Raw genomic sequence first — 16652 nt, forward strand, 5'->3', positions numbered from 1 at the left:
GGGAGCAGTAACAGAAAACTCTATAACATTGTATTTTGACTCTAAAAGCAGAACAGAATCTAATTAGGAGTAAAAGCAACAAACTCCAAATAAAGCTATTGTTCAAAGAAACCCATTTGCCCTTCAGAAAGGGTGACATCATGAACAACAAAGAAGCACTGAAGATTAAAGGAGGCTAGAGAAAAAAAGACAATTAAATGCAATAAGTGCTACTCCACTGGATTCTGAGTTGGAAAAGAAACATAATTGTTACTACAGAGAACTTTATTAGTCTCCAGGCAAAATTTGAATGAAAGTTACACATTCCATTTGTTTTCCAAATATTGATTTGCATTGCTTGCTTTGATTATGCAAGGGAATGCCCTGTACTTAGGTGACACAAGCTGAATATTCAAGTGTAAAGGGTCATGATGCTTGTCATTTTTCTCTCAGATGACTCAAAGTTTACATCAATTATTTTATAAAAATACTTGGGCAGTGGGAGAATCTAGGTGAAAGTGATTGGCGTTCATTTAATCATGCAGTTTCTTTGTTTTAAAGGCTGCGCAAAGCAGTATTCAAAGACAGTTCCCATTTCAGTGCTTGGGATTCCTCCTGATAGTTCTCTCTGCACCACACTAAGCAGAAAATTGAATCCAGAGCTTCTGAATGCAAAGCATACCACCCAGCTTTGGAGATATCTCCCTGATGCTAGCCCACTATGATTTATGTTCGCTTATTTGCTTATCTGTTTGGCTGGGAGGGGCTTGCACAAGCTTTCCTTAGGGGCCACTCTCCACCTTGTGTTCAAAAGTTGCCCGTGGTGATACTTGGAGGGTCACATGTAAGGCAAATGCTTAAATTTGTACTAACTTTCCAACTCCTTTTTACCATTCTTAAGTTTTCCTAAGCTTAAAATTATTTCAAAATAATGAGGTAAAAATAACAGGAATGCTTTCAATTTGTATTAGAGCCCAGAGTGGATAACCATATAGATGTGAATCTGAAAAGTAGAAATAATTGGCCCTTTTCAGCTCACAGGTAATTACAATGATCTGTGCAATAATGTAGTTCACAAGGCTTTATTAATATTTTCTAGTATCTTGATAAAGATTTTACAGGAGAGAAAAGAATGGTTTATCATCCCCTCTAATCATATAACACAAAATGTAAATTAGGTTTGAGATCATTAAGAACTTTACCTTTTGTATACCAAATTTTCTTACCAACCATGCCTCAATCAGAAATGTAGGAGCCAGGAATGAGGCTTTTCTTTATAGGATGGTTTAATCAGATGTATCTTCTTATTTTTCTGTTTGGGGTTTGCACCTTGCTGTGATCAGGGCTTACTCCTGGCTCTGCACTTGGGTATCACTCCTGGTTGGCCCAGGGGATGATAAGGGATGCAGGGGATCACACCCAGATCAGTTGCTTGCAAGGCAAGTGAGTTACCATTGAGTGATATATCTCTCTGGCCCCAAGAGTAGGAAATTTTAAGCTAAAATTAAAATAGTACTAAAACAAACAAAAGAAGCATCTAAATAATTACCAGACTATGTATATGTACTGTTCCCATTTGCATGGTCTTTATTTTATTATACTGGGGAGCATAGCAAATGTTTGCATTTCAATAAGTGAGCAGATGAAATCATAAGAGAATTCTGCAGTTGGACTGATACTGTATAGTTTAAATAATCATTTTGAATCTCCACTGGGCAATAGCTATTGTGTTATGTTCAGGGGACACAACACGTTTTTATTCATACTTGCAGCTTAGTCACACTTCATTTACCCGAATTCCTCCTGCTCTTTTTATTTTACACAGCCAGCAGAACACTACAATTTTAATGAGTTGTATATTTACATTTATTTCATATGTTGGCTGAAACCATTCAGATAAAACTCAATTCATTTTATAATGACCAATAAGTAAAAGATTCAGTTTTATCATTCCTACAACAGTAGACCAAAGTGAGTAAAAACTGATATTAAAAAAAATCTAATTTTTCTGACCTCCACTATTTTCTGGTTTGTTTTCCCCCACAACTGAACTTTGCAAGCAGAAGTATAAAACATGCTGATATTTGAACAAATCCCACACTCATGTCATCGTCTTACTATATTTCTTTTAAAAACTGTTACATAATACATGCCATCACTTACCACAACCCATTGTGCTGAAACATCTCTCAGACTTTTTGAACAATCAGTGTTTTCTTTGACTATAATTTCTAATTTGATTCAATTGGTTTTCAGTAATGGATGCCTCCAATTTTCTTGTTTTTAACACTTTCCTTTTTTTCCTTTTAGTATCAAATCCAATTAAGTCATCTCAAGATGACTTCCGAGGAGTCTCTATTTCCAGACTCATTTTTTCTGTTCAACAGCATTTCAACTGTTGCTACTGTCTGTTCCTATCACCTTTTATACATGGTCTATACTCACCACACTACACATAGCGGGCCAGAGCATCCATCTTCTACATCTCCCATGTCCCAAAGCTACCTACAGATCTGCATCTTTTAGCTCTGAAAAACAGAACAATAAGAAAATACAATCATAAAAGTAAGATGCTTTTTAGTTAGGGCGATATATGATAAGAAAGCCTTCATATATGAAGAATAGTCTTTAATGTTTTATAGTAATCAAAGAAAAATTGTTTTCTCCCTATATTAACTTGGGATAGCTATTAGCAATTAGGTTTACAAATGAAGAAAGATGAAGGCAGTAAAGTGAGAGTGATGTGTGCAGTATGTCTGTGTAAGAGCTGCAGATTAAAGGGTTGATAATTTAAATGACAAGAAAATATAGCACCATATGCCTTTATTTATTCTCCACTGGAATAAAATGCTCTTCACCTGAATGGAATGTCACTTGAAAAATAATTTTTAATTTATTGTGATAAATTGATCTTTCAAGAACATTTGGGGAAATATATACTCATAATAAAATCTGGTTCACACTATCATGGCACAGTGCATATTAATCTATAAAAATTATTCAGAGCCCACAACGGTAGAAAGAACTTAATTAAAGGTTAAGGAATATTTTTTTTAATCCTTAAAGTTACCCCATACTGTTACATAATGCAACGAGATTGAGAAAAGTAATGTAAAAGTAATTCACTAAGTTTGTAAAATCAAATATTCTTTACTCTTGGCAATCTTAATATTGCTTATTCACTGTAAATCTGATTATTCTTGAAATTTTATTTAAGTCAAGGGAAGATGGTCTGCTATTTACAAATGTAATTTAGTCTCATGAGTAGGTAATCTCGTTAAAATATTGTCAGGTTAATTGAAATTGATTTGCGTTTACTAAACATAGTGAATACTAATCAAATATTAGACACTGAATTGTTAGAGGTATTTAAAGCTTTGACAGACACTACGTGCTCCATGGAATATTGTGTTGTCTCAATGTCTCACATTTCTTTCCACCCTTTTTCTTCAAAATATGGAAGGGGACAAAAAGGAAAAATAACCGGCAATTCCTTTATGAAGCTTCGTGATTTGAGAATACAAAGGAGATCTTGGGATTGGTTTTGGGAAGATTACTTGTATTTTATTTCAGTTACTATACTCAGCACATTTGCTTTTCCATCTGCTTAATTCCTTTCCATGTTTCCTATTCTCATGGGGTCATTGAGCTCCACATAATAGCTTTTTATAGGGAGAAACACGTTGCCAAATAACTTGAAAAGCAGGTCAGAGATAAAACCTGGTAGCGTGCATGCCCTGGCCTGGTAGCTTGGTTCATTTTGCATGTTTACAGTAAATGCACTGCAGTCATCTCCTGGGTTGCATGCATATCAGCTCTAGGAGGCTTCCAGAAACATTTCTCCTAATATAAAAATAAACCCATCATAATCATTCCTTTTGGGGAAATTTTACAGTTGTTGGTTAACCTGCTCCCTTATGCCCTGCAATATTCATTAGCAGATTTCTCTGTTTATGAGTGATATTATATGGAAATGGTTATGGGAAGCTAACAGATGTAATCACTGAAATAAATTAGAAGGAAAAGTTCTGCTTTTTACAGATGGTTTTATTGAATATGCTTTTCCCCCTTCCACTTTAACATTTAGTTTTCTTTCAACAGAAAACTTTTCTTTACTGACTACGGGAATGTGGCCAAAGTGGAGCGATGTGACATGGATGGGATGAACAGAACAAGGATAATTGATTCAAAGACAGAACAACCAGCTGCGCTGGCACTAGATCTAGTCAACAAACTGGTTTACTGGGTAGACCTTTACTTGGATTATGTCGAAGTGGTGGACTATCAAGGCAAAAACAGACATACGATCATTCAAGGCAGACAAGTAAGTGCAATTTTATTGGCAAGTGCAACTGAAGTAATAATATGATATCAAAAAACAAAGATCCACACTTTAAGGGTTTGAATTTCTTATTAAGTCAAGATGCAATGTCGTGAAAAATGGTATTACATGGGACAGATATGATTACCTTATTACTAGAAAACTAATTTAAGTGGTTCATCCAAAGGGAACTACATTCCCATCTATCTCATATGGCACGGGAAATATATTGTTAACAAAAGCAAATGCTTGCTTACAAAAGTATCCTTTTTATTTTATTAGGTTAGATTAAATTTTGTTCTCGAAATATTTTTTTGAATATTACTGAGGTTTGAAAAATTCTCACATGAGAAAATGCATAACTTGCTAAATTGTTAGTTTTTGCACATAGCATTCAATAAACACCTAACGGAGAGCTGTAAGTAAAAACAAGCCTTTGTCACTCCTATTTTATTTTAAAATTTAATTGAAAATAGCAGAGCACAAATTTCCTATGTGGAGCAAAATAAAAATGAATTCTTTTGCCTCTTTTGGGACTGAGGCAAAACACATCCAGTGGTGCTCAGGGCTTATTCCTGACCATGAACTCAAGGACAGAGGCTGGTTGGGATTGAAACCTGCAACAGTCACATGTGAAAAGAGCACCTTCTCTCTGTACTGTCTCTGGTTCCTTGGTCCTTTTGAAGATGCCAGGTCAGGGTATTCTTTAGTTATCCTTGAATGCTCCTTTCTTTATCTAAATGTTTTCTTGAACATAATATTTCCCTTTCTTGGAAGATAAACAAATATTCTACTCCGGTAAGTTAGATATTTGAGTATCTAATATTAGTGGAGATACCAGTTAATTCTCTTAACTTTAATGTCCTAAAACCTTTATATATCTTTTCCTGGAGGAAGTTGTGTGTGAGTACACTGCATCACACGTGGTGTTCTTAAGTCCAAATGGTCCTTCTGTTGATTCTTAGATGACCAGACCGATGTTCACTGTCTGTGGCCATCATTACAGTACGCCTTGACATCAGCAGTGCCAGGAACTCCACAGTCCACCCTGGCTGCTCATCTAGGTTGTTTTGAACCACACTCAGTTATGCTCCTGGGCTTCAGGGATACACCCTGATTGTTTCAGGAGATCATGTGCTTCCGAGAATCTCTTAAACCAGGACTAACTTCATGCATGGCGGATGCTTCAACCCCTATACACTATCTTTCTGGTCACCAAAACCATGTCTTTTGTGGCAAGCTTTTGATAAGTTCTTAGTATCCTCCTAATATGGAGATCTTCTTTTGACTATTTGTAATTAAACATTTAAATCATACAGCAGAGATCAGGAATTCAAATACATTTTCCCAAGATAACTTTTAAAAGTATTTTGCTATCTGAAAATTTAATGATTTTCTAAAAAAAAATTCTATTGCCTGTGCTTTGCTGGTTCCCTAAACATATGCTTAGTCTACCACCAAGTAATCCAACATAAATACAATTTTTGAAGTATTTGGGTTATATGCAGAATGTTCTATCTAGTACTCCAAAATTCTTCCCACCTGTGCTGTGGGTGTTAGCAGAATAGGCATAAGAGTCCTTACTTCATAGGAAACATACACGTCTGAAAGTAGAGGAGGAGGCTGTGAATAATGTCAGAGTAAATTTTTATTGTGTGGACAATTTTTCCTATATCAGCCTGTCTTATCCATAAGCACAAACAACACCCAAGGGTTTAGACCCCAAATCTGAAGAAAGCATGCTAAATGGTAACGAGAAAGTCCTGCTTAGGACTTATATTTTTTTTCTTTTTGGGTCACACCCAGCAATGCACAGGGGTTATTCCTGGCTCTGCACTCAGGAATTACCTCTGGCAGTGCTTGGGGGACCATATGGGATGCTGGGATTCCAACCCGGGTTGGGCGTGTGCAAGACAATTGGTTATATTTATTGACAGATAAATTATTTCTGTCTGCACCAAATTAGGGCTCTGGCATGTTAAGGAAATATCATGTCAACTCTGTGGATAATGATACCAGTAAAAACATGTATTTCTGCTTCACCTCTATCCCAGCTCCCCCCACCCACACACATTCATTCAGGAGTTAAACCAGAATGATATTACTTGATCTTTAACACTAAGCAATTCTCCCATTAATTCTAGTTGTTTTTCTTACCTAGAAGAGAAGAAATAATAGATTATCTCAAAACAACATGCAAAAGGCAATTTCATTCACTCATGTCTCTTTAGGAAGGACCACAAACAATGATTAGTTATGTTAGAATGAAAACAAATAAAATAATGTTTTCTTAAAATACTGACAAGACTTTCAGATTAAAATAAAATATGGTGTATGTCTTCTTCAAAATTTTTTATTCATACCTCAAACACTTTCACAATTTTTTTTTTTTTTAAATTGAATCACCATGAGAACAGTTACAAAGCTTCCAGGATTAAGTCTCAGTCATACAATGATCAGACACCCATCCCTTCACCAGTGCACATGTTCCACCACCAAGAACCCCAGTATACTCCCCTCTCACCCCCCACCCTGCCTGTGTGGCAGATGGTTTTCACTTTACTCTCTCTTTACTATGATTACATTCAATGTTTGTGTTGGTGTACAACATCTCACAATCTCAGGCCTAACTAGGCTTGGATGTAAAAATTGTTTTTCTATTACTGTTATTGTAACTGACTATGCTTCAGGTTATGTAACTGACTATGTAACTACTGTTTCTATTGACTAAGTTAATTTGCACATTCTGCCTCTGTGGCTGAATCTCATTGGTTAGAACATTAAGCTAGTTAATAAAAGGGGCTGAACAGGATGCTCTGGGGCACAACACCAGAGTTTGTGATCCTCCATAAATTATTTCTTTCGGGTGTATATCTCAATGCCTCAGACTACCTAACCAAACCTTACTGCAACAGTTTCAACAGAAAAAACATTATTATTATTTGAAATATCCCTCCAACAATCAGAACTGCTGAAAAGGCATCATTTGATAATTTGTTTTCTATAGCTGATAATGAAGAGCATATGATGTTGCATGGCCACAACGGAGACCTCGAGGTTTTGGATTTCTGGTATTTTAGTAATTAAGTTCTGGATTTATGCCAGAAGCCACTGGGTTCTTAAATTGGTTTGTGTGCCTCTGGATCATGACCACTCAGGAGTGGAGGAGCCCTTTGTCACTTTCACAATTATTTTAACTACAGATCTATATTAAAAGAACACTAAAACTGAAGTATCTTGCCAAAGAATAGCGACAGACACTTTTTATCAAACATATTTATAAGCCAATAATAAATTGAAAGTTTCATCACATTGTGGACCAGAAATATTTAAAGTAAGAATAATGCAAGGAATTTCCAAAGACAATGTGCCTCACCTGTGCCTTTCTTTGTGTGAGAAAATCAGCAGACTCATTCTTTGCCTGGTCCATAGTTCATAATTTTAAGATGTCTATTCTATGTCACACTCAAGACAACCTTTTCAAGGACCAGAGTGGCACTTTGTCCAAAATTATAATAATCATAGTTTTCACCAAACCAAACATTTAATTTTTGTTTTCAATGTTTCATAAAAATATTTTATTAAGATGTTAATATTTAAAGTAATTTTTTAAATCTTATTTTTCTATGTTATTTTTCATACTGGAGTATATTATACTAAATTTTAAGTGACAAGAACGTGATTTTAAACTTAAAAACGTATTTTAAAACTGATTTGTCATTAGTCCTTTTCATTTTTAAAAGTTTAAAATATTTGTCTATTTTAAATTTACCCAGTGTTTTCATCAACCCAGTAGTTCTCCATGGGCCCAGGGGCCAGTCCAGGAGAGACCTGGCCAACCACCTTTGATGGCTCAATACTAGGACCTGGTCATGTTGTCATTCTTGCCATCAGTGACAGACACCACCAGGACCACTCCAGTACTTTCTTAGGGTCTTTTAAAGCTAATGGCATGCAGCTTCAGGAGTCAAACTCAGGCTCTTTTTCATGAAAAACAAAACAAAACGAAACATATTCCCTGCCCTCTATACTATCCCCAGGCTCTTAGTTCGCGTAAAGACAAAACTATGCTTTGGTGGATTCTACATATGTATAAGCATATGAAGGATAAATCTTAAAATATTTCAGACTTTCACTCCGTATGAAATGTATCCCTCTCTGTAAATAACTCTGCTGGGGTGGCTGGGGGCGAGACCCAGTGGCTCTCCCCATCGGCTCTCCCCGTTGGCACCCGGGTTTGGGGTTGTTCCTGGTTCGCTCACCCAGCCGGGGATTCCCAGGCCATGGGGCAGACAGAAGAGGAAACAGGATCAAGCCAGTTGCTAACTAGTGACCATTTATTCAGTCTCTCATCTCTCTCATCTCACTCCCTCTTCCTTTCTAGGTCCTCACTCCTCCATCCCCGCTCTCCAGATTCTCCTCCACTTCCTACTAGTCTCTACACCCCTGTTTGTCTCTCTCCACCTTACTCTCTGGGCCCACACCAAGTGCAGCCCAGTAGCAAATTCAACATAAAGAAGCCCTTCCTGAGGGCACACCCACAGGCAAAATACCTCGTAAGGTGTTTTTCTCCTTTGGTTATTTTGTATGGACACAATAAGAGATACACTGAGGCTGATAGGGCAGCTCTCCTGGCAACATCTTGCCACAGACTCAGACTACAGCACCTAGGCCAGATTAATCATTCCTAACCCTAGCAAGGTCCGAATCTAGTTATTACTTCTTAGATCATGACGGCTTTGTCGATGACTAAGCTCTTTACTTATAGTTAAACATTAGGCACTTTGGCCAGGCCCATCTCGATGCCAGGGTAGCACATACCCACCGCTTGCCCTGGGTCCATCCCATCCTTCATCAGGACCCTGCCTTTGGGGGTGCTAGGAAGTAAGGGCAGCAGAGGCTTAGGTCGAGAGAACAGATGCTCAGGAGGAAAATATGGTGTAGAGTCAAATGACTCCAGGTTACAAAAGCATAGCATTTGCTACAGTCTTCCTGTGCCCATACAAAAAAACAACATGGTTCTGAATAAACTATGCAAAGGACTCAAGGAGATGAGGAAAACAATATTTACAAGTCAACAGAGCACAAAAACGAAGTTACAAATAAACGCAGAGGAATGGGAGCACTGTGATAGGAACAACACAATAAACCTAAACTACCCTGAGGCTATGTTATTTTACACCTCTCAAACATTACAGATTTTATTTTAGAGTGTCAAAAGCATATTACCAAACAATTATCAAATATGATTAAAAATTTGAAAAGTAACTTATGAAATATTTTTGTATTGAAGTGCAAATAAAACTATCTCTTTTTTGCTTGGAGTCAGAGGAAAAAGTAAACAATAAAATGTTTAATTATTTTGATAAACAATATGCTAGTGAATCTTCTACTATAAAGTTTTTTTTATTAAGAGAGAACAATCAGTTTTTCTTCCCAGTTACAGACATGATTTTAAAAATCATATCTTTTGCTTCTCTTTAAAAGGTGAAACATCTTTATGGTTTAACTGTATTTGAAGACTATTTGTATGCAACCAATTCTGATAACTCCAATATCATGAAGATAAACCGATTTAATGGCACTTATATTCATTCATTTATTAAAATGGAAAATGCTCGAGGAATTCGAGTATATCAAAAAAGAACTCAACCAACAGGTAAGATGTAAAACCTCTTTTTAGCCTTGAAATGGCTGATTTAAAAAAAATAAAGCAAACAAACAGATGATCAACAAAAAAACTGTGCTTGCTGTGTTGACTGTCAGAAAAAAAAGTAGTTGAAAGTTGGAGAGTAGGTGAATTAGATTTTGAGAGTAGCAGTAAAAGTAGTGCATAGAAGTTAGACTTAGGATGTATTTGGAGACAGAGATGTAAGCATGGATTTTAAAAGAGAGTCAAGAAAGGTAATTCTAGTTTGACCTAAGCTTTTGAAATAATTGAATTTTTCTAGTTTATAAAAAGCAAGCTTTAAGGAGCATAAAAAATATACAGATACACATATGAGTGCAATCTTTCTATGTCTGTCTCTTTCTTTCTGACTCATTTCACTCAACATGATACTTTCCATGTTGATCCACTTGTATGCAAATTTCATGACTTCATGTTTCCTGACAGCCACATAGTATTCCATTGTGTAAATATACCAGAGCCTCTTTAGCCAATCATCTGTTTTCGGGCACTCTGGTTTTTTCCATATTGTGGCTATTGTGAACAGAGCGGCAATGAACATGGGAATGCAGATGTCATCTCTACTATACCTTTTTGCCTCTCCGGAATATATTCCCAGGAGTGGTATTGCTGGGTCAAATGGGAGCTCAATTTCTAACTTTTTGAGAATCGTCCATATTGTTTTCCAAAAGGGCTGAACCAGTCGGCATTCCCACCAGCAGTGAAGGAGAGTCCCTTTCTCCCCACATCCACGCCAACACCGGTTGCTTTTGTTTTTGGGGATGTGGGCCAGTCTCTGTGGTGTGAGATGATATCTCATTGTTGTTTTGATCTGCATCTCCCTGATGATTAGTGATGTTGAACATTTTCTCATGTGCCTCTTAGCCATTCGGATTTCTTCTTTGGAAAAGTTTCTGTTCATTTCATCAGCCCATTTTTTGATCGGGTTGGCAGTTTTCTTCTTGTGGAGTTCAACCAGTGCATTGTATATCCTTGTTATCAACCCTTTATCAGATGGGTACTGCATAAATATCCTTTCCCATTCTGTAGACTGTCTTTGTATTTTGGTCACTGTTTCTTTTGAGTTGCAGAAGCTTCTTAGTTTGAGACAGTCCCATTTATTTATCTTTGTTTTCACTAGCTTAGCCAGTGGCATGTCAGCTTTGAAGATACCTTTGGCTTCAATGTCGTGGAGGGTTTTGCCGACCTTATCTTCAATGTACCTTAGGGATTCTGGTCTGATGTTGAGGTCTTTAATCCAGTTTGATCTGATTTTTGTACATGGTGATAGATGGAGGTCTAAGCCCATTTTTTTGCATGTAGCCGTCCAGTTTTGCCAGCACAATTTGTTAAACATGCTTTCCTTGCTCCACTTCACATTTCTTGCTCCCTTATCAAAGATTAGATGATCATATATTTGGGGGTGTATGTCAGAGTACAAGTTGGCAACGATGCAACTTCTGGCAGATATCTCTCTGGACTTAGTTACTAAAATACTAAATTACAGAAACCCAAAACTGAGAGGCCGCTAAGTGTGGTCACTCGACCTCACACTTCTTCATCCTCAGCAATGGAAAACAAATTACCTAATGCTTCTTTTTCAGCAGTTCTGACTTTAGGGGAGAGACTCTCCAAACAATAATAGTGAGTTTTGTTGAAATATTGTATGCAATCAAAATGAAAGTAAAGTGAAATTTATTAGTTACACAGGAGGGGGGGCCTTAGGGTGGGGGGGCTAGGGGCATGGGGGGGTTTGGGGTGTGAGGGGGCGGGGTGGAGCTATACTGGGATTCTTGCTGGTGGAATATGAGCACTGGTGAAGGGATGGGTATTCGAGCATTGTATAACTGAGATTGAAACCTGAAAACTTTGTAACTTTGTAACTTTCCACAATAAAAAATTAAAAAAAAATACAGATACAGATTTATTCTGTAAATATATATCATGTCTATATATAGATTATATAGTTATATGTCTTCTATATCTATAAATACATATAGGCATATGTTTATTTCTATATCTATAAATAGATAGATATAGGTATAGATACTCTGATTTGGAGACAATGCCTGGTTATATTTAATTCTTACTCCTAACTTCTCTGTGTTCAGCAATTTTTCATGGGGCGCTAAAAGATCATTTATGGAGTCAGGTCTCAAATTCACATCTCCCATAAGGAAGCAATAAGGCCAGTGTCCTATGTCTGTGATGCTGAAAAGTATAATATTCATAGATTTTTTTTTTAAAAGTATCTCTCATAGCTCTAGGCAGAGATTTTCAGGAGGTAATCTAAATTACAGTTTTGGATTTAAGGGGCAGTTTCAGACTAGAGATAGCAAACTGGGAGTCATCAGCATATTGATGGTACTTAAAGCCATCAATTGATGGCTTAAAATGAAATTGATGTGTGATAATCAAGAGAATAACCACAGATGAAGAAGAGTTCCAAATATTGGACACTGAGAAATCATAGCAGTGAAAGAGGGAAGACAGTAACTGAACGTGTAGACTGAGAAGAAGCTTGTTAAAACCCAAAGGCAAAAGAATTGAAGAGCCTGAGAACTGGTGTTTAGTTGCAGATCCACAATTGGAAAAGGCAGTGATAGATTAGGGAAGGGAACACTGTAACAATAGCAGAGGGAAGTTATCTCAGGGAAGAGGAGGGCTGCTAGAAGTGGTTAAGTGTTATGAACTTAACTGTACCAGTAACAGTACTTTAAACCCCAGTGGCCAAAATTTATTTTTAAAGTGCCTACGGCTGGCAGGTGTGTGAGAGGGAAAAGGATTGGTGAAGGGAAGGGGACATTGGATAAGGCACTGGTTTTGCAATATTGTTTGCTGAAATCCAATCATAAGTAATTTTGTAACACATGATAGCTATATCTGTGTATAATATTAATAAAAAAATTTCTTTGCAGGTCATCAAAAAACGAAGTGACTTGAGGTATTTTAATAATTTGGGTCATTTTTAAAAATGCATTAAAATGTATACTCTTCAAAATCAGTCATTGATTATAATTTTATTTATTGTACATAAAATTTAAGTGATGTTTACCCCCCCACAATTAAACAAACAGAAAACCTAACTAGCTACTCTTTAAGACATGAAAAAAGCAATGTTGTGAAATTAGTGGTTTGGCCTGAGAAAGAAATGAGACTAGAAAATATTTTGTAGTAGTAATAAATATATGCTTTATTTTAAATTATAGGAAGTATCAACCAAAATTTAGATTGCAGTTTAAATTACATAAGAACATTTACTTCTCAGAATTATTTATCAACTGTAAAATCTTTAGCAAATTTTTATTTCTTCTTTTCTGAGGTGCAAGTATTTTTCCATCAATTATTAAACTGACTAGTTGGATGTATAGACTTTTGCTGGATTTCCTCTTCTAACACTGTCAAATCTCCAACATGCTGATACACATAATTAACTTGTCTTTGGAGAGTTTCAAGTGTGCTGTTCTTTATCTGTTGTAGTCAGAAGCCATGCGTGTGAAGTGGATCCATACGGACTGCCAGGGGGGTGTTCGCACATCTGTCTGCTGAGCGCCAGCTACAAAGCGCGGACTTGTCGCTGCAGGACGGGGTTCAACCTGGGGAGCGATGGCAGATCATGCAAAAGTATGTTGTTGCGATCCAACATTATGCCAGAAGCCACGGATTCAAAGTAGGACTTTTAATTTAATTAGCAGCGTCAGCATCAATAACATGAAACTTAATCAGGTGAAATTTGACCGTAAATATCTACCAGTCGTGTTTTGGAAATCAGCATTCACTGACATTTTTTCCCCCTGATAAGCTGATGGAGAAGCCTAGTTATACTGCAGATTCCCTAAATTTATTAATTTTCAGGACAACAAACATTTGAGAATATTTTAGCAATTGTTGTTTGTCTACAGACCAAACATTAATACCTAATTAATACCTAATACCCTAAATAATACTTTCAGTTAAATTACTTAAAAAAAGTTCTGATCACTTTATTTTTTCTTTATCTAAATCAAACTACTGCTCTTAGAGAGGTGATATTTAATTCAACATATTTCCACATAAAGTAATACATTACCTTATCTATCATACTTTAGGAGTAACATTAATTCCATTACTAAAGTTTCCAGGCACCTGGAGCTATGCTGGCTAAATATCAATCTCTGACACTTTTACTGATGTGTATTTGATTAATTTTTAATGCTAGAAACAATTTACTCATTTTTATTTAAATTAACTAGTTTTCATTAATAACCTTTAAATGTGTGCACAGAAATTTTTTAAGTTTTTAATTAGAGTATTTATAATCAGATATAGTGCAATAGAAGAATGATGTTATTGAACTTATTTCAAGTATCACAACATGTGTGGGGTGCAGTGTGGGGTGCAGTGTTTACCCAGATGTGGTTTAATCCTGGTAGGCTGGGGATCATATAGGTTGCTGGGCCTCTAACGCATTTGGCTATGTGTAAGGCAAGCACTGTGACTTCTGTGCAATAGGCCAGGCACAGGATGTAGGATGGCTTATTTTAAAATAAATTAGAGGTCTTTTTTTTTAATCACAGGAAGAACAGGGACTTTAAAAGCACATACCAAGTAGAAGTTTAAAAATGGGAGCCAGTATGTTCTACTACTACAGATTTGCAGGACAAAATTCTGCCTTATAATAATATATGTGTGTATGTACAAACAAACACACACATATATATGCATATATATAATTGAAGAAAAAACAATATGATAAAAACGTGGTGACTGTTTGGCACATTGCCGATCATTTCTAAGTCTTGTCATAGCAACAGCATTTTATTTCTCTCTTTCCTCTCTCCAGTTACCCTCCTGACATCTATTTTACTTCCTTGTTATGTACTTTATGAGGACTATAAAATAAGACAATTAAACTCAAATTATTTTCAGTTTAAATATAAAGGATTAGTAGAACAAATTCTTTCATAGAGATAACTGTAGAGACAAGAGTCATGTACTTTAATGTGTTATTTTAATTTTAACTTTGCAAATGCTGGAAAGGTAAAGATAGAAATGCTCATGTACCAATGATCCTCTGAATTGAGGAGATGCTGTGTCAAATGAATTCAGAATTAGAAAAATTGTGGGCTTTGGGTGAATGTGTACATTTGTAACCAGCATTTAATCACATTTAATCTGTGTGATGATCTGGTTTTTCTTGTTGGTCATGCTAGCATGACATAATCAATGCATGCAAACACACATTTTGGGGATAAAGGTTGCCACAAGAGATACATTAACTTTGATCATTCCACATATGGACTGATAAGAAAATACTTGTATTGGTATAAACATTCTACTCATTTTAAGCAGAAAGGCTCAATGCGAATAGACAGGTGCTCATAAAAATACTGAAACCTCTGGGGCAGCAGCTTCTGAACGGTGTTTCTGTAAGGTTCCTGAAAGCCACTATCAACGTTACATTCACTTGAATTGAAGATACGCACAAGCAAAAGATAAGGCATCATACAGACAGATAGGCCACTTCACAAAGACATTTGTGACCTTATATCTAGTAATTAGAAAGTTTACATCAAAATTCAGGAGCATATCTAAGCTAATAGCCCACACTTACAAAACAGAACTTTTCTCTCTTTACACAGAGGACTACGGCTGATAGGGAAAGATTTTATTTTTTTTTCTATTAGATAAGTATTTTTATCTATCTAAATTTTTATATTTATTAAAATATTAATAAAATAACATTGTTTTATTATATGTTATATAGTATTGGCATATGATAGTATAATATTATATTAATATAACATATTGTGTATTATATAATTAATATATAATAATAATTAATAATATCACTGTCACTGTATCACTATCATCCATTATTCATTGATTTGCTCGGACAGGCACCAGCAATGTCTCTATTCCTCCCAGCCCGAAGATTTTAGCAGCCTCTCCTTACTCATCTTTCCCAACAATTGGAAGGTCTTTCAGGGTCAGGGGAATGAAACCTGGTATTGTTACTGTATTTGGCATATAGAATATGCCACGGGGAGCTTGCCAGGCTCTTCCATGTGGGTGGGATACACTCAGTAGCTTGCTGGGCTCTCCAAGAGGGGCGGAGAATGTATATCAGAGAATTTGCTCAAGCAGGCACCAGTAACATCTCCATTACGAGACTCGTCATTACTGTTTTTGTTATATCAAATATGCCACGGGTAGCTTGCCAGGCTCTGTCAAGCTATATCAGAGAATACAAGCAAGTATGGTAAAACCAAACACATGTGTGCTGCATTAGGCACATCTATGGGTTAGACTATCACTGTCACTGTCACTGTCATCCCAATGCTCATCAATTTGTTTGAGCGGGCACCAGTAACGTCTCTCATTGTGAGACTTATTGTTACTATTTTTGGCATATCATGTACACCACGGGTACCTGCCAGGCTCTGCTATGTGGGCTAGATATTCTCAGTAGCTTGCCGGGCTTTCCAATAGGGGCAGAGGAATCGAATACGGGTTGGCCACATGAAAAGTGAACGCCCTACCTCTGTGCTATTGCTCCAGCCTGGCTAGAATATAAGATAAAATAAAATAAAATAAAATAAAATAAAATAAAAAGAATGATCACGCAATTGAAGTATACTCTATTGTGATATAAGTAATTGAACACCTACAAATGATTCCTGTATACCAAGTATTGTACTAGGT

At 36.3% G+C, this 16652-nt stretch overlaps 1 protein-coding gene across 1 annotated transcript in view; it reads left to right on the forward strand.

The window, feature by feature from the left end:
• LRP1B (LDL receptor related protein 1B) overlaps positions 1–16652 on the forward strand; it is a 1943003-nt gene that overhangs the window by 1103083 nt on the left and 823268 nt on the right. Inside the window, exons 8-10 of the mRNA XM_055124030.1 lie at positions 4081–4303; positions 9788–9959; positions 13449–13592. Coding sequence (XP_054980005.1) covers positions 4081–4303; positions 9788–9959; positions 13449–13592 — 539 coding nt within the window. The remainder of the gene's footprint in view (positions 1–4080; positions 4304–9787; positions 9960–13448; positions 13593–16652) is intronic.

This window comes from Sorex araneus, chromosome 1 (assembly GCF_027595985.1).
Source record: "Sorex araneus isolate mSorAra2 chromosome 1, mSorAra2.pri, whole genome shotgun sequence".
Lineage (NCBI taxonomy): Eukaryota > Metazoa > Chordata > Mammalia > Eulipotyphla > Soricidae > Sorex > Sorex araneus.